Genomic DNA, 18,339 nt, shown 5'->3' with positions numbered 1-18,339 from the left:
GGCGAACCGACCCCTCAAGGCTTGTCTAGTGCCATAGCCATGACCATCACTAATAAGCACCAGCTGCAAAAAGAGGCACACAGGTTTATGTAAAGTATAAATATGTCTCATAAACAAAATAAGACTACACACTAGTCTCTCATTGACTCTCATCCATGACAGTTCCTTGTGCATTTTTTCAACACTGTTTCTAATTTTGAAGAGTCAAAACTGTTACAAATTATCTTGGCTTTGTTTTGTTCATTGTAGTAACGCTCATGTCATGATAAATCTGGTTAGGTCAAAGCTACAGGAATATACATAAAAAAAATAATTATAATACAATATATAAATATATTATCGGTTATCGGTATTGGTATCGACCTTGAGGAGCAGAAAGTTATCGGTATTGATATCGGGGTCAAAAAAATCAATATCGTGCACCCCTACTATATACCCATCCGAGCACCAATAAAGTGGAGATATGTCTTTAAACCAACCCACCATAGGCGGCGGGTATATAAGGCTAGGCGAGGCTATGCCTTACCCAAATCGTTATGCTGGGAATCTTGAAATGTATATAATATATGCGCAGGCTGCTGGCTATTGTGTGTGTCTTGTGCTGCAGCTGGCTGGCCGAGGTGTCAACGACGAAGGTGTCAATCGGTGGCAGCGTTTAACATTCCAGGTACAGGCAGTAACCAATCACACATAGGCTCAGGTTAAATAATGTAGCCAATCACATCATTCACATGATCATCCTGATCCCGCAGGCCGAGTAAAGCAAACATCTGTGTTCCGAATTTCAGCCCGCCGATCGCTTTGTAGCGAACACCAGCGCACTATTTTGAGTCAAATTTCAAAAAGAAAAATGGATATACGGTATTTTTCCAAGGCATAAACAAAGTAATTTAGAAGCTGCACCGGGCTGGCCCTGGGCATAACTACCGATCACCTGAGGCTGTATGTTGTTTTATCTTGGCTTACATCTAATCTCTTCCTGTAGCGTTGTGAGTTAGCTAACTGTTCTTTTTCTCTTTCCATCTAATCTCTTTCTGTAGCGTTGTGAGTTAGCTAACTCTTCTTTCTCTCTCTATATAATCTCTTCCTCTTTTTCTCTCTCCATCTAATCTCTTTCTGTAGCGTTGTGAGTTAGCTAATTCTTCTTTTCCTCTCTCCATCTCTTCCTGTAGCGTAGTGAGGTAGCTAACTCATCTCATCTCCTTCCTGTAGCGTAGTGAGGTAGCTAACTCTTCTCATCTCCTTCCTGTAGCGTATTGAGGTAGCTACCTCTTCTCATCTCCTTTATGTAGCGTAGTGAGGTAGCTACCTATTCTCATCTCCTTCCCGTATCATAGTGAGGTAGCTAACTCATCTCATCTCCTTCCTGTAGCGTAGTGAGGTAGCTAACTCATCTCATCTCCTTCCTGTAGCGTAGTGAGGTAGCTAACTCATCTCATCTCCTTCCTGTAGCGTAGTGAGGTAGCTAACTCATCTCATCTCCTTCCTGTAGCGTAGTGAGGTAGCTAACTCGTCTCATCTCTTCATTGTGAGGTATGTAATGTATTGGATATTACATATAGCCTATAGCTAGAGTGTCAGCACCATCTACTGGCCACTATTGTCATGCCCTGTATTACGTTCAGACTAGAACCATTAAACCAGCTATAAGCACGTCTGTCTCCGGTGTGATTCTTATAGAGCATAAGAACCCTAATATGTTACAGTGGCGACGAGGACGGTGAATTCTAAGAAGAATATACCTGGGAGGAGACACAACATGCAAACTAGCAACTAAGTTAGTTAATTCCGTGGACTTTGTAGCTCTGAAGGAGAGGAGGCTAACGAAGTAAGCTAAAGCTAGCTGACGGAGCTAACAAGCTAGCATGATGGCTATGTTTAGGATCGGTAACTTATCGGAATATAAGGAGGGACAAGAAGATTTCGAATCTTACTTGGAAAGACTGGACATGTGGATGTTGGCAGATGAAGTGGATGAGGAAAAGAAGGTCAGTGTGTTCCTAACTGCCATTGGAACAGAAGCATACAGACTTTTGAAAAATCTACTCAGTCCTGACAAGCCAAGTGCAAAGACGTACAAGGAGCTATGTGATACGCTCAGTGAGCATTACAAGCCAAAGCCAATCGTGATTATGGAAAGATTCCGTTTTCAAAAGAGAAATCAGCAGGATGGTGAGTCAATTGCGGAGTATGTAGTAGCATTAAAGCAACTGTCAACTCACTGTGATTTTGGTGCACATTTGAACGATGCACTTCGCGACCGTTTTGTGAGTGGATTAAAAGCCGAAGACGTGCAAAGGAGACTGTTATCGCGGCAAGCGCTGACGTTCAAGGATGCATGTGAGACTGCATTAGCAATGGAGATGGCATCACTCAATGCACAAGAATTTTCAAGCAAGCTGAAGGAGACAGGGAATGTAAACAGTGTGCGGGAAAATGAAAAAAGGCAGTGGAAAAATAAATCTGAGCCACACCGTACACAAAAGAGCTGGCAACCAAAACAAGATGGTGACCAGAAGGAGTTTAAGCCTTGCTACAAATGTGGGGGTAAGCAGCATTCACATGAGGCATGTAAATTCAAGGATGAAAAGTGCCACATTGTTCGAAAGTGGGACATATTGCACGGATGTGTAGGAACAGGAAGACGCATTATGTACAACAGGAGGCTGGGGAAAGCGATACAGATGAAGAACTTTCTGTGTACACAGTGTACACTGCTGCTAACAAAACACATGGCATTCACATCCCTGTTACAGTTGAAGGCAGGGTGGTGGATATGTTACTGGACACAGGAGCTCAAGCAACTCTAGTGTCAGAGACTGTTTACAGAAAGTCGTTAGCTCATCTAACCCTGAGGAAATGCAACACAAAACTGTTCACTTTTACGGGAGAGAGAATCCCCACGCTGGGAGAAGTGACAGTGAATGTAGAATATGAGCGGCAGACAGACAAGTTGCCCCTGGTGATTGTGAAGGGAGACAGACCAGCGCTGCTAGGTTGTGACTGGCTGAAGATACTCAGGCTGAACTGGAGAGAAATATTCACGGTGAGAGCCAGCAGTGACAGTGATGGAGACATGGAGGCTGTGTTACAGAAACACAAGGCTGTGTTTGAGGACGGCCCCAGCACAATCCGTGAGTTCAAAGCCTCTATCAGAGTAAAGCCAGGAGCCCAGCCCATCATCAGGAAGGCTAGACCGATGCCATATGCCCTCAAAGAACCAGTTGAGAAGGAGCTGGATCGACTGGAAGGACAAGGCATCATATCCAAGGTTGACAGAAGTGAGTGGGCGTCGCCCATAGTCATAGTCCCAAAGCCGGATAAGACAATCAGGATCTGTGGTGACTACAAGGTAACCATAAACCAGAGTGTGGAGGAAGAAACATACCCACTACCGAACACAGAGGATCTGTTCGCAACATTGGCTGGAGGAAAGTTGTTCACCAAATTGGACTTGTCACATGCATATCAGCAGTTAGAACTGGATAAAGACTCTGAAAAATATCTCACGGTCAACACACACCGGGGACTGTATGTGTATCACCGTCTCTCATATGGAGTCTCCAGCGCGCCATCCATCTTCCAGGGAGTGATGGATCAAATCCTGCAAGGGCTAGACCACGTGACATGTTTTCTGGATGACATTCTCATCACAGCGGAGTGTAAAGAGGACCACTTGAAAATGCTGGACGAGGTCCTGAGTCGTCTGGGGAGATATGGCGTCAGAGTGAAACGTGCCAAGTGCAAATTCATGGAGAGCAGAGTGGAGTATTTAGGGCACATGGTGGACAGCGAAGGACTCCACCCCACCAAAGAGAAGGTGGAAGCGATACTGAATGCTCCAAGCCCCACAAATGAATCGGAACTCCGTTCATTCATTGGATTATTGAACTACTATGGGAGGTTCATAAAGAACCTGTCTTCTCTGTTACAACCACTGTATGCGCTACTGAAGAAGGACAGACCTTGGAAGTGGACAGCGGAATGTGACCAAGTGTTCAAAAAGGCGACAAACCAGCTGTTAGAGAGCACAGCGGTTGTACATTATGACACCAAGAAGCCAATGAGGCTAGCATGCGATGCATCACCCTACGGGGTAGGTGCGGTGATATCGCACATCATGGAAAATGGAGAAGAAAAGCCCATTGCATTTGCGTCATGCACCCTGACGGATGCAGAGCGTAATTATGCGCAAATTGAGAAAGAGGCTCTAGCCATCATTTTCGGAGTGAAGAAATTTCATAAATACCTCTATGGAAGAAAGTTCACCCTGATCACGGATCACAAGCCGCTCTTGGCGACCCTAGGCCCAAAGTCAGACATTCCTACCCTGGCTGCTCTGAGAATGCAGCGGTGGGCACTGATACTCATGGCGTATAATTATGACATTGAATATCGCAGATCTGCCGATCATGCCAACGCTGATGCGTTATCCAGGCTGCCGAGACGTGACAAGGACAAAACGGCTGAAGATAAAAACATCTTCTACTTCTCAGCAGTAGATGACCTCCCTGTGCATGCAAGCGACATAGCACGGAGCACTCGCAAAGATCCAGTGCTGAGCAAAGTCAGAGAGATCACTTTAAATGGTTGGCCAGACCACATTGAGGATGAGGCTCTCAGACCGTTCTTCATTAGGAGGACAGAGCTATCGGAAGAGCAAGGATGTGTTCTGTGGGGCAGGAGAGTTATTGTTCCTGCAGCACACAGAGCCAAACTACTGAGTGATCTACACACTGGACACCCGGGGATCTGCCGTATGAAAGCATTCGCAAGATCGTATGTGTGGTGGCCCCACATGGATAATGACATTGAGAAAACAGTACAGCACTGTGGAGCGTGTCAGTCAGAGAGAACACTGCCCGCCGCAGCCCCGCTGCACTGTTGGCAGTGGCCAGCCCGTGTATGGCAGAGGATACACATAGACTTCTGTGAGAAAGACAAACAGTACTTCCTGGTACTCGTTGACAGTCACTCAAAATGGCTCGAAGTTGTTCCCATGACAACCACTACAGCAGTGAAGACCATTGACGTGCTCCGGAACATATTTGCTTCTCAGGGCCTACCAGAAGAAGTGGTTTCAGATAATGGACCACAATTTACATCCTGTGAGTTCAAGCAGTTTCTGAGGAGCAACGGGATCAAACAGACACTGGTGCCAGCATACCACCCTGCCTCGAACGGGGCAACGGAGAGGTCCGTATGAACCGTTAAAGCAGCACTCATGAAACAGGTTATTGGAGAAGAGGTTCTGCAGACCAAACTGTCACTACAACACAGACTGGCAAACTTCCTGTTGATGTACAGGAGCACACTGCACTCTGTGACAAGAGTCACACCAGCAGAGCTGTTCTTAAAACGTCAACTGAGAACCAGATTCAGTCTACTCAAACCAAGCCTGGCGAGAACAGTTGAAGAAAAACAACTAAAGCAAAAGACCTACCATGATAAAACAACAACAAAGCTGAGAGACCTACAGCCAGGTGACCAAGTGCGTGTAAATAACTTCCGTGAGGGAAAGGAAAAGTGGTTAAGAGCAACAGTGGTAAAGCGCCTCGGACCAGTCAGGTACCTGATTGACGATGGAGGGAGACAGCGCTCAGTCCATATTGACCACTTACTGTTCTCCAGAGAAGAAACACCATACCAACACACCAGTGACAATGTGACACAGACTCTGGATTGCACAGAGCCGTCTGTCAGACCAACCACTAAAGAGACTCAGATCACCAGGGAGTCCACACCAGGACCAGCGCACACTCCGAGGAGGCCTGCAAATGACAGCCCTGAACCGACACCACCAACGCAGCTGCAGCAAAGCCCAACACAGCATAAACCATCGCAGAGTACAGCTCAACCCAGAGACACTCTGCCGACACCTGTTAAAGCAAGCAGTCCTACCCTGCGCCGGTACCCGCAAAGAGCGCACAGGACACCAGCAAGGTTCAAGAATGATTAGATGAGACTCAAGCGGGTTAGAAACGAATGTTTGTCGTATTAGTGATGTTATGTTCTGGCCTGGGGATGTTTTAATAGAACAAAGGCACTTTAAAGATACGGGTGTTGTTATAACGTATTGAGTTATGCCAGTAATTGTTGAAGTGATTTTGGTTATGGGGATAACAAAGGAAAAGAAAAACGAAACAGTACGAGTTTGTATTTACAGGGAAGGAGTGTAATGTATTGGATAGCACCATCTACTGGCCACTATTGTCAGCACCATCTACTGGCCACTATTGTCATGCCCTGTATTACGTTCAGATTAGAACCATTAAACCAGCTATAAGCACGTCTGTCTCCGGTGTGATTCTTATAGAGCATAAGAACCCTAATATGTTACATTACTTACTCATCTCATCTTGTTCCTGTAATGTTGTGAGGTAGCTAACTTGTCTCATCTCCTTCCTGTAGCGTAGTGAGGTAGCTAACTCTTCTCATCTCTTCATTGTGAGGTAGCTAACTCGTCTCATCTTGTTCCTGTAATGTTGTGAGGTAGCTAACTCTTCTCATCTCTTCATTGTGAGGTAGCTAACTCATCTCATCTTGTTCCTGTAATGTTGTGAGGTAGCTAACTCTTCTCTCATCAACTTCCTGTAACGTAGTGAGGTAGCTAACTCTTCTCATCTCTTCATTGTGAGGTAGCTAACTCATCTCATCTCGTTCCTGTAGCGTAGTGAGGTAGCTAACTCGTCTCATCCCTTCATTGTGAGGTAGCTAACTCATCTCATCTTGTTCCTGTAATGTTGTGAGGTAGCTAACTCTTCTCTCATCAACTTCCTGTAGCGTAGTGAGGTAGCTAACTCGTCTCATCCCTTCATTGTGAGGTAGCTAACTCTTCTCTCATCTCCTTCCTGTAGCGTCGCGAGGTAGCGAAGGCTGTGTTCTCTCTGGTCCTGATATTTGCTCTCTGCTGGTTTCCTCTCCACCTGAGTCGACTGCTGAAGAAGACCGTCTACAACCCGCACGACGTTGGCCGCTGTAACCTGCTAAAGTAGGTGGAACTCACACCAATACAGACCTACTGCACACCCTCAAAGCTAAAGTACTAAATAACTCCCTCTCCCCCTCCATCCGAGGCTCTGGCACCATCAACCTCTTCAAAACCAACCTAAAAACCCACCTGTCCACACTTGCCTTCACGCAACACGGCCCCGCTCCCGAATAGCCCACCCCTGACTCTTTTTTTTGTTTGTTAATTTCAACCACTTCATCCAATTGGACAGCCCCTTGCTTCCTTTTTTTTATCTTATTTGTTTTTTCCTGTTTTTACTATACACATATATTCATAACTTTAATTTTTTATCTTTTATTTTTTCTAAATTTTTCTTTTTCTACCCTTTCCTCGTACAGTGTCCTTGAGTCTGAGAAAGGCGCTTCTCTCTTAAAATCCAATTTATTATTATTATTATTAAAGTAGGTGTCATGGCTAGACGCACTGAACCCAAAATGCAGAATACAGACCATGCAGACAGTTCTTGGTATAACCCAAATAACGGGTGAGTTTATTGTAAGAATGGCCGAGTATACAGGCAGGTGTAGGTCATCGACGAAGGGGGTTCTCATACAGTCCAGGGCAGGGTAGTCAGACAAGCGAGGGGTCATAGAGGGAACCAGGTTCTCAGACAGTCTAGGAAGTAATCGAGGAGAAGAGTAGTCAGGCATGTGGAGGTCGTATATGGAATGCAGGGCACGAGGACAGGAAGAGGAGCCAGGTAGGGGACTGAGAGAAAGGAGGACAAGACAGGTTTAAACACGGTTAAATGGGTAAGGGAATAATACACGGACGAGCGCTATAAACTATGACTGACTCGTAAACGCAAAGTTACGCTCTGGCAGCATGATGACATCTGTGCCCAGGTCTAAGTAGGCGACGTAATCAGCAAGCAGGTGTCGATCAGCTGCCCCTTTGGCTCTCCACGCCTGACTTCATGCCTGTAATTAGTGGAGGGAGAGAGAGAGAGTAGACAGGCAGTGACAGAGTGTGACAGTAGGTGGAACTCACGCCAATACTACAGACCTACTGCACAGCCTCAAAGCTACAGTAGGTGGAACTCAGACATACAGCCTCAAAGCTACAGTAGGTGGAACTCAGACATACAGCCTCAAAGCTACAGTAGGTGGAACTCAGACATACAGCCTCAAAGCTACAGTAGGTGGAACTCACATACAGCCTCAAAGCTAAAGTACACACACACACACACACACACACACACACACACACACACACACACACACACACACACACACACACACACACACACACGCATGCACGCACGCAGGCTGCAGGACACTGTGACCTGTTCAAGTATGTCTGTAGTCAGGCCAGAACACAAACTATCTGACAGTATTATGTAGACACAGAACATGGAGTATTTAACATCCCACACACACATACGCACATACACACGCACATGCACAGGGGTGCTTTAACACCCCCGCTCCACTACAGCAATGACGCAAATAACCACAAGTCATAACGTCATAAGAATCAAAAACACAGGTGGAAGGGATAATTAACAAGATACGTGACAGATTAAAAAACACACATCATATACATAAACTCTCTCTTATACACAGACACACACACATACTCATACACACAGCATATACATAGACTATCTCTTTTTTTGGTTCTCTGTTTGTAGTTTTAAACCTTCTCTTATTCTCTGTTTGTAGTTTTAAACCTTCTCTTATTCTCTGTTTGTAGTTTTAAACCTACTCTTATTCTGTTTGTAGTTTTAAACCTACTCTTATTATCTGTTTGTAGTTTTAAACCTATTCTTATTCTCTGTTTGTAGCTTTAAACCTACTCTTATTCTCTGTTTGTAGCTTTAAACCTACTTGTATTATCTGTTTGTAGTTTTAAACATTCTCTTATTATCTGTTTGTAGCTTTGAACCTTCTCTTATTCTCTGTTTGTAGTTTTAAACATTCTCTTATTATCTGTTTGTAGCTTTGAACCTTCTCTTATTATCTGTTTGTAGTTTTAAACATTCTCTTATTCTCTGTTTGTAGTTTTAAACCTTCTCTTATTCTCTGTTTGTAGTTTTAAACCTACTCTTATTATCTGTTTGTAGCTTTGAACCTACTCTTATTATCTGTTTGTAGTTTTAAACCTTCTCTTATTCTCTGTCTGTAGTTTTAAACATTCTCTTATTCTCTGTTTGTAGCTTGCCTTTGAACCTTCTCTTATTCTCTGTTTGTAGTTTTAAACATTCTCTTATTCTCTGTTTGTAGTTTCCTGCTGGTGCTGGACTACTTGAGCATCAACCTAGCAACCATCAACTCCTGCATCAATCCCATAATACTCTACTACGTCTCCAAGAAGTTTAAGAACTGCTTTAAGGTAACAGTGAAACTTAGTGTCTTTTTATGTTTGTGTCTGTCTGTCTCTCTCTCTCTGTCTATCTGTCTCTCTCTTTCTCTCTCTCTCTCTTTGTCTATCTCTCTCTGTCTATCTGTCTATCTCTCTGTCTCTCTCTCTCCCTCTCTCTCTGTCTATCTGTCTCTCTCTCTCTGTCTATCTGTCTCTCTTTGTTTGTTTATGCGAGCACGCATGTATGTGCATCTGTGTGTGTGTGTTTCTTAGTGTATGTCAAAACAGGGACAATCCTCACACTGTGACATCATTATGAGGTCACCGGGTCAGAGGGTATGAGACACTGAGATAACAGAGAGAGACATAGAGGGGGAGAGAGAGACATAGAGGGAGAGAGAGAGACATAGAAGGAGAGAGATACAGAGAGATACACATGTATATATGTGTATATTTGTACTTTTATAATAGCTAGAAGAGTTGAGAGGGGAGAGAGAGAGAGGGAGAGAGAGAGAGAGAGAGAGAGAGAGAGAGAGAGAGAGAGAGAGAGAGAGAGAGAGAGAGAGAGGGGGGAGGAGAGATAGGGAGAGAGACAGAGAGAGAGGTGATGGTGTATGTATTTCTGGGAAGAGAACAGATGTCTGTTTTATCTCAGTTATGACTTCATGTCTGTCTGTCTGTCTGTCTGTCTGTATGTCTGTCTGTCTGTCTGTCTGTCTGTCTGTCTGTCTGTCTGTCTGTCTGTCTGTCTGTCTGTCTGTCTACCTACCTACCTACCTACCTACCTACCTACCTGTCTATCTATCTATCTGTCTGTCTATCTATCTATCTATCTATCTATCTATCTATCTATCTATCTATCTATCTATCTATCTATCTATCTATCTATCTATCTATCTATCTATCTATCTATCTATCTATCTATCTATCTATCTATCTATCTATCTATCTATCTATCTATCTATCTATCTATCTATCTATCTATCTATCTATCTATCTATCTATCTATCTATCTATCTATCTATCTATCTATCTGTCTGTCTGTCTGTCTGCATGTCTGTCTGTCTGTCTGTCTCTGTTTCTCGTCCCCCCTCCTCTCTCTCTCTCCACCTCCCTCTCTCTCTAGTCTTGTCTGTGTTGTTGGTGTGACTCGCCCTCCCTCTCCAACAGTATGCTGCCCTTACAGCACGGGACCAGCCTCCAGTACAAACCTACTGACCAATGACCAGCTGCCCCTGGACACCTGCGTGTGTGTGTGTGTGTGTGTGTGTGTGTGTGTGTGTGTGTGTGTGTGTGTATATGTGTGTGAGTGTGTGAGCGAGAGTGTGTATATGTGTGTGTTGAACAACATAGCCATTATAGCAATGCAGATTTTTTTGTGTTTAACTTTATAATATTATACTGTATTATGTGTTATTAAGTATTAAATAAAGTATTGCACAATATTTTGTAGTATATTTTGTCAATCGATAGGTGTACCCTTATAGATTTGTATTTATCAAATAAAGTTGTACTTGAACCGTAAATCTGTTTTAATTCATCCTTCCTTCACACGTGCGCACACACATGCACATGCACACACATGTGCGTGGACACACACAGACAGACATGTGTGACCACAGACATCCAGCTGACATAGTTAAGACCATTTGACTTTTAAAGAGGTAGATTTCCATATTAGTTTAGCAGCCTCTGTGTTTTCATTGGCTTGTTAAGACTTTTTTTTCTTTTTCTTTTTTGAGACAATGTGATTTTTGCATCAGAGACACTACTTTCTGTTGAGACAGCCCTTGTTTCTCTCATCTCAGGCTACAATAGTAGTCTTATTAAAGAAACACGCAAACATTATGGGAAATGCGCTTACCGTCTTCTCCAGAGTCAGACAAAGAAGTTAGATACCAGTTTCCTCTCTGTGCGTTCAGTAGAAAGCTATCCGGCTGCACGCTAGCCTAGCTTAGCACAAATGTATAGAAGTGGATACGGACCAGCTAGCCTAGCTATTGGCCAAAAACACCTCTCCCAGAGTTTTAGGCTAGTGGTCTGTATCCGCTTCCATTCATTTGTGCTAAGTTAGGCTAGCTTGTGGTGAGCACATTTCCCATAATGTTGAAATCTGAATCTGAATGCATTTTTTTTTCTTGTAGCCTGATATGTGATAAATGGAGAATGTGAGAAAGGTGGCAGGGTTGAACCATTCATCTGAGAAACCAAAGTCCACTAGTTGAAAATCTTGCCTATACCTATATGTCGTCGTCGTCGTCATCATCATCATCATCATCATCATCATCATCATCATCATCATCATCGTCATCATCATCATCGTCATCATCATCATCATTCTCATAATCACCACTTATAGACCTTTTCAGTGGACTTCCGTTGCTATGGGAACAGCATGGGTCAGATTTCCTGTCAGCTATTGATGTTAGCAATAACACCACAGCAGGAAATAGCACATGTAGGATGTTTAAGATAAGATCCATGTAGAGGCCTACTACTACATAGAACGACTGAGCACCACCGCCATCTAGTGGGCACAGCTGTACACAGCATGCAGGTACCGTTATGGTCCAGATAATAACACAATTATTTTATATACCCACACTAATATGAGTGTGTCTGAGATAATAAGCGAATGGGTAGGATAAGTACCCTAAATAGAATATATAATTATCAAATGAAAGGGTCAGAGTGTGTTATGATGAGCGCCCCTCCCATGACATGAGCGCTCCATCCATGACCATGATGATGATGACATGAATGAATGAATGAATGAATGAATGAATGAATGAATGAATGAATGAATGAATGAATGAATGAATGAATGAATGAATGAATGAATGAAAACTTTATTAACAGATTGCAGAATGGATACAGTACGGCTCAATACACACAATTACGGGGATGCAGACCAGAGAAAGACGTTTGTCTTGTTTACATCAGGGTCCCCCATTTTCAATTCATAGTGACATCTCGTCGTGACATCATGGGGCTGTAAACACGGACGCGTTTTGTTTGTTTTCGTTTACGTGCAGGTGCAGCTTTGTCAGCGAATGACGCGATCGTCGCGAGGAAATCAATCAATCGATTAATAGTGATTGGATTCTAGTCCGTGTGTGGGCGACTGCTATAATAACGACGGCATCACAGGAGAGAGAGGTGTGTCTCTTGGGTTGAATTGGCTCCAACTGTCGCGAATGAATCTCTCCTATTTAAAACAGATTAAAAATATGATCTCCGACCATTGTTTGTCGACTTGTAACTTAACTGATTCTTATTGTTCATTCTTATATAATATCATTGTTGAGCCTGTCTATGTGTATGGATCATGTGCTGATCTGAACGGTGTCTTTGTTTTGAAGACAATCGATGTGAATGAGGGTTATAATAACCTCGGTGTCTTCAAATAAAAGGTTTGAAATTAAATGAAAAATACATTTCAGATGTTCATTCTGGCTTCTCCCACAAACTATATGGATAGTTTGACCGCGGATCGATGTCGGTAAGACTATTATTGCATTTACTCAAACTATTTCGTGGGCTTATTTAGACGTGGTGGTGACCCTCTGAGCAATTTTACGTTGAATAGACGTTTAAAAGACGTCTAAATGGCCCATAGACGTCTAGGCTAAAGTCGGTCTAGAATGGGGTGAAAAGTGAAAGTTTGGTAGACGTCTATTCCAGACGTGTTTTCAACGTCTAAGCTTAGACGTGTTTTGAACGTCTATGTTTAGACGTTGTTTCAACGTCATGACATAGACGTCTAAAATCAGTCTAGAATGGGGTGAAAAGTGAAAGTTTGGTAGACGTCTATTCCAGACGTGTTTTTAACGTCTAAGCTTAGACGTTTTTTGAACGTCTATGTTTAGACGTTGTTTCAACGTCATGACATAGACGTCTAAAATCAGTCTAGAATGGGGTGAAAAGTGAAAGTTTGGTAGACGTCTATTCCAGACGTGTTTTTAACGTCTAAGCTTAGACGTTTTTTGAACGTCTATGTTTAGACGTTGTTTCAACGTCATGACATAGACGTCTAAAATCAGTCTAGAATGGGGTGAAAAGTGAAAGTTTGGTAGACGTCTATTCCAGACGTGTTTTTAACGTCTAAGCTTAGACGTGTTTTGAACGTCTATGTTTAGACGTTGTTTCAACGTCATGACATAGACGTCTAAAATCAGTCTAGAATGGGGTGAAAAGTGAAAGTTTGGTAGACTTCTATTCCAGACGTGTTTTTAACGTCTAAGCTTAGACATGTTTTGAACGTCTAAGCCTAGACGTTGTTTCAACGTCATGACATAGACGTCTACCAAACTTTACATTAAAGCATGAGCGTTGAAAATGCATTGTTTAAACATTAACACATCAATAACATGGAATAGTCAAAAGTTAGCAGTTTTTATAATTTCTTTTTATTTTAAAATACTAAAGGCTGGCCCAACACACATACATAGCAACTGAACATTTTGAAGATTAAAGATAGAGCTGATAGCGGATCTATTTGAGCTAAGGGGCGGCGCAGAGAGGGTTGCATCCTCCCAGTCTTCGGCACTTCGAGACAGCCGGAGAGGCGCAGAGGGGGTCGCATCCTCCCGGTCTTCAGCACGGGACGTCCAACACTCCTGGACAGCCACTGACAGGGAGACGGGACAGGCGTTAATACAACTCACGTGATTGTGATGGGCGGACATAGCAATAGATACAAGTGGTAAGCATTAGTAGGTTACAGCAGTAGGGATGACCCCCGGAAATATTGTGTCTATTACTAGGCTTGCTTAAATTGTGAAGAAATGAGAATATGAATTAAGATTTTTCTTTGCATCTTTGACAGTGAATAACACCATGCTAATAATGACCAAACATTAAAAACTGCCACTGATCTCGTTCAGTACCTTCTTGAGATCATGTGTACAAAAAAGTCTAAGGAAATTAATAAAGGGAATATGATTAAACCGAAGGTTCTGTAGATACAGTACTGAATTCTCCCATCCGGACCAATGCCATTAGAAATATTATAGAATAAGGCGGTTAGGTGGCCGAGCGGAGATTGCGTTCGTCACCAGCCCCGGAGCTGAGCTGGATTTGCCTGTTCGAATCCAGCTCACAGCTCCGGGGTTGTCACCAGCTTGGCTGGCCGTCTGCACTGATACAATTGGCTGTATCAGAGGGTGGGAGAAGCTGGCGGGGTGGGTCCGGGTCGTTGTAAACAGCGACTCCTACAGTTCGGTCGGGGCGCCTGCTAAGCGCGGATTGGACGTGAGGGGGATAGTGTGGTCCTCCCACACGCTACGCCCTCTCAATGAGAATCCGCGCTGCCAGGTGAAAAGAAGCGGTGATTGGCTGGACGTGTGTCGGAGGAAGCACGTGGTAGCCTCCACTCTCCCAGATGATCTGACTGTGGGGGGTAAGTGCGCAGCGACCAGGAAGGGACTGGGAATTGGCATACGACTAACATTGGGATGGGAGAAAATCGGAGGAAAAATGGAGGGGGAAAAAGACCAATAAAGAAAGAAATATTATAGAATAGGAGGCGTATAAATTACCTTATTATAGCCAATTCGCACATTTATATATATATATATATTTACATATATTAGCTACATAAATATACTGTAACAGGTTAAGCCTTTGAACATTAAGGCAACTAGATAAATAAAATATTGCTCCACTTCTACAAGGACATTTGCATATTCTTGGTATCTAGGGACATCTATGGACCTCAGGGAACGTAGTCACAGTGTCAGAAATATTGTGTCTATTACTAGGCTTGCTTAAATTGTGAAGAAAGGAGAATATGTAAGATTTTTCTTTGCATCTTTGACAGTGAATAACACCATGCTAATAATGACCAAACATTAAAAACTGCCACTGATCTCGTTCAGTACCTTCTTGAGATCATGTGTACAAAAAAATCTAAGGAAATTAATAAAGGGAAGATGATTAAACCGAAGGTTCTGTAGATACAGTACTGAATTCTCCCATCCGGACCAATGCCATTAGAAATATTATTATAGAATAGGAGGCGTATAAATTACCTTATTATAGCCAATTCGCACATTTATATATATATTTACATAAATATACTGTAACAGGTTAAGCCTTTGAACATTAAGGCAACTTAAAGGAACACTCCCAACATTTTGGGAAATTAGCTTATTAAACATCTTCCCTGGAGTTAGACATGCATGCATTGCATTAGGCTTAGGGAACACCTGGACCGTTAGCCTAGCTTAGCTTCATCCGTGGAAGTAGGTGCTACATTAAGCCTAGTTCCCAACAGTCATGAAATACAATACCTCTCCTATCTCTCCTCTGCTCTCTGCCTCTAGACATTTTTTAAATTCCGTTATCCGCTCCAACATACACGGTAGAGGGCAGTCTCCTTAACTCTTTAAATGCCATGCCTGGTTTTCCATTTTACCGCTTGAATGCCACCATCCGCGCCAATGTTAACGTTAATATCGCCTAATCTATGTTTTAAATTATGGCTATGTGTCTAATCTGCCCATCGCATTATCAAAGACTATTTTCCAGACAGTGCTGTGAAGGCAGATTGTTTTTTTATCGCGTCGTTGCCGTTTCAGAGCAGTTAGAAAAGCCCCCGTTTTGATATAAAAAACAGCCCATTCTGGAGCATTCTATGAAAATCGTCTTTTAGTGGAATATTCCACAACGTTGATATTCGTCGGCCTTTTTATGAATCGTTTTCAAATAAACGCTAGATGATCAATATTATACGTGCACGCACGCACATAATCGCCTCGTTGATTTCCTCTCGGAGTTTTACAATGAAAACGAAAGAAGACATTTCACAAAACAGCTTATAACTTCATCAAACTTACTCCGATTATCCTACCACTGATAACACAGAGTCCTTACCTGACATCAGATGGTATCCAACTGGTATATTCCAATTCCTGATCACCATTCGAAAAAATCGATAAGTGTATGGATCCAACGCGACACAGTAGATCTCTATGATCCGGGGGGATCTGAGGCTCCAGAATGAACTGTGGTAACCCCGGCTGGATCAGTGAACTGGAAAATGTGGAGTACCGGATTTTTTTCCCCATTCATTTTCATTGAGTCCATTCCAAAATCACTTATGTCATCTGGGAGACGACAGGGGGCGCTTTTTTCCACAGTGATCGTCGGCGCCCCTCGGCTATACTCGGGTAGGCTCGGGTGATGCAATAATTTTTCAGATCGCAAAAAAAATAATAATAATAATAATTCCGAGAAATCTCGTGAGTGGCTAGCAATCACCTATAAAAAAACACGAGAAATCTCGTGAGTGGCACTGAAAGAGTTAAAGGCCCACTTGTCTCGTAGACCACCCTTTTAAATTAAAACGGGACATGACTGCATTTGTCATGAGTCTCTAAGAGAAAGTCATGACATTAATAATTCAAGCAATTCAACAAGTGACTAGTCAAAACAAATACAAATTGAAGGGAAAAGCTGTACTAGGACTACAAGTGTATCACCAGTTTCATAAAACGCCTTCCTCCCATTGTTTTTTGTTGCATGATGATCATGAACACATTTATTATGCATTGTATTTTTTGTTTAAATGTCAACATCATCTGTCCATCCTCAGTACATTTACTATCGATATAATATACGCGTCTGACTTAATCTGGTCTTTCCAAACATAAACACAGAAAGTGAGAACGCATGCCTGCCTGCCTCAACCTGCATCTTTGTACATGCATATAAATACCTGTCCATCATCTTGTTAGTGCAGTCGCGGACACTCTTTCCCCCGATCCCCGTCAATGTGGATATCTGAATAAGAAAAAACCAAATTACATGTATATTAATGTAACATCATGTACAATACAATTTAAATCCTTTGAACATATGAGTCAGTAATCCCTATCCTAGGAAAAGATTTAAAAGTCACCATTTTTTTCCTGATGTCCGCCCTCCCAAGGTCCTCCTCAAGCAGGTTCAACGCCTCCTCTGTCTGGCAGGGGTGTATGTCGACCCTCCCATCCGGATGAATTTCTTTGTGGAGTTTTTTGATATCATCCTTGATTTCCAGGAGGGTCTCCATCACTTTTCTCTGGAACCCTGATATAAATGACAATTATTAGTTAAATGTAGTGAAAACATTCCGTACTTCAAATAACCACAAATATTGTGCAAAACAACTCAAACCGTTTGTGACTGAGGGCGTTTTAATGTATTCTCCCATACTTCACAGAGGAATAAACTCAAATTACATGCTAAGATTTTATCACTGTTAGTTGTTGAAACAACGGTCACCAGTGTCTAGGCATTTTTACCCAACTGTAAGAATGTTTACACCAGCAATAACTTATAATATGGTAAATTCTATTTATAATCTTAGTCTTTTCAGGCAGAGGAAATTTGTCTCTCCTGGGAGTGGGCCTTGTCTGGGGTACATCTGAAACAAGTACAGAATATTTCTGTGACATGCTACAGAAGCTTCAATACACGGGTGCGTTTATGGGGGACCCTGGTGTAAACAAGACGAAAGTCTTTCTCTGGTCTGCATGCCCTTAACAATTGTATGTATTGAGCTGTACTGTACCCATTCTGCAATATGTTAATAAAGTTTTAAATCAATCAATCAATAAATAGCATTTTTATGAAACTATTGTATATTTGTATGTCTCTAAATGTTTTGATGAATTGAAAATAGAAGACCCTTATGTAAAAAAGCCAAAAGTCTTTTTCTAGTCTTCATCCTCCAGTCCACTGTTGTTGTATTGAGCTGTACTGTATTGTACCCATTCTGCAATCGTTAATAACGTTTTCATTCATTCAATCATTCAGCCGGCAACAGAATAATTTTGATTGACAGTCGAGTCTGCCAATTACGTCACATCGCTTGCACCCGCCCTGCTGTTCTTAGCACCAATCGGCAAGCGCTATGTGTTTTTTACTTTCCTGAAAGTACTCCATTGATTTTGATGAGAGCTCAGCTCAACGACAATTTTCATAGCACCACGACATTGTGTCGCACTGTACAGCCTTGGTTGTAGGCTAAAGTTTTA

At 42.6% G+C, this 18,339-nt stretch overlaps 1 protein-coding gene across 1 annotated transcript in view; it reads left to right on the top strand.

Moving 5' to 3' along the window:
- The window catches only part of LOC311238864 (endothelin receptor type B-like), a 52,351-nt gene extending 41,509 nt beyond the window's left edge, over window positions 1-10,842 (top strand). Inside the window, exons 4-8 of the mRNA XM_084327064.1 lie at window positions 2,830-3,352; window positions 3,587-3,820; window positions 6,858-6,991; window positions 9,238-9,346; window positions 10,443-10,842. Of these exons, the coding sequence (XP_084183190.1) occupies window positions 2,830-3,352; window positions 3,587-3,820; window positions 6,858-6,991; window positions 9,238-9,346; window positions 10,443-10,541 (1,099 nt within the window). The 3' untranslated portion in view covers window positions 10,542-10,842. The remainder of the gene's footprint in view (window positions 1-2,829; window positions 3,353-3,586; window positions 3,821-6,857; window positions 6,992-9,237; window positions 9,347-10,442) is intronic.
- Window positions 10,843-18,339: the final 7,497 nt, after the last annotated feature.

Source organism: Notolepis coatsorum (assembly GCF_963971535.1).
Source record: "Notolepis coatsorum genome assembly, chromosome: 1".
Taxonomy (NCBI): domain Eukaryota; kingdom Metazoa; phylum Chordata; class Actinopteri; order Aulopiformes; family Paralepididae; genus Notolepis; species Notolepis coatsorum.
This window is presented reverse-complemented; position numbering and strand designations above follow the sequence as displayed.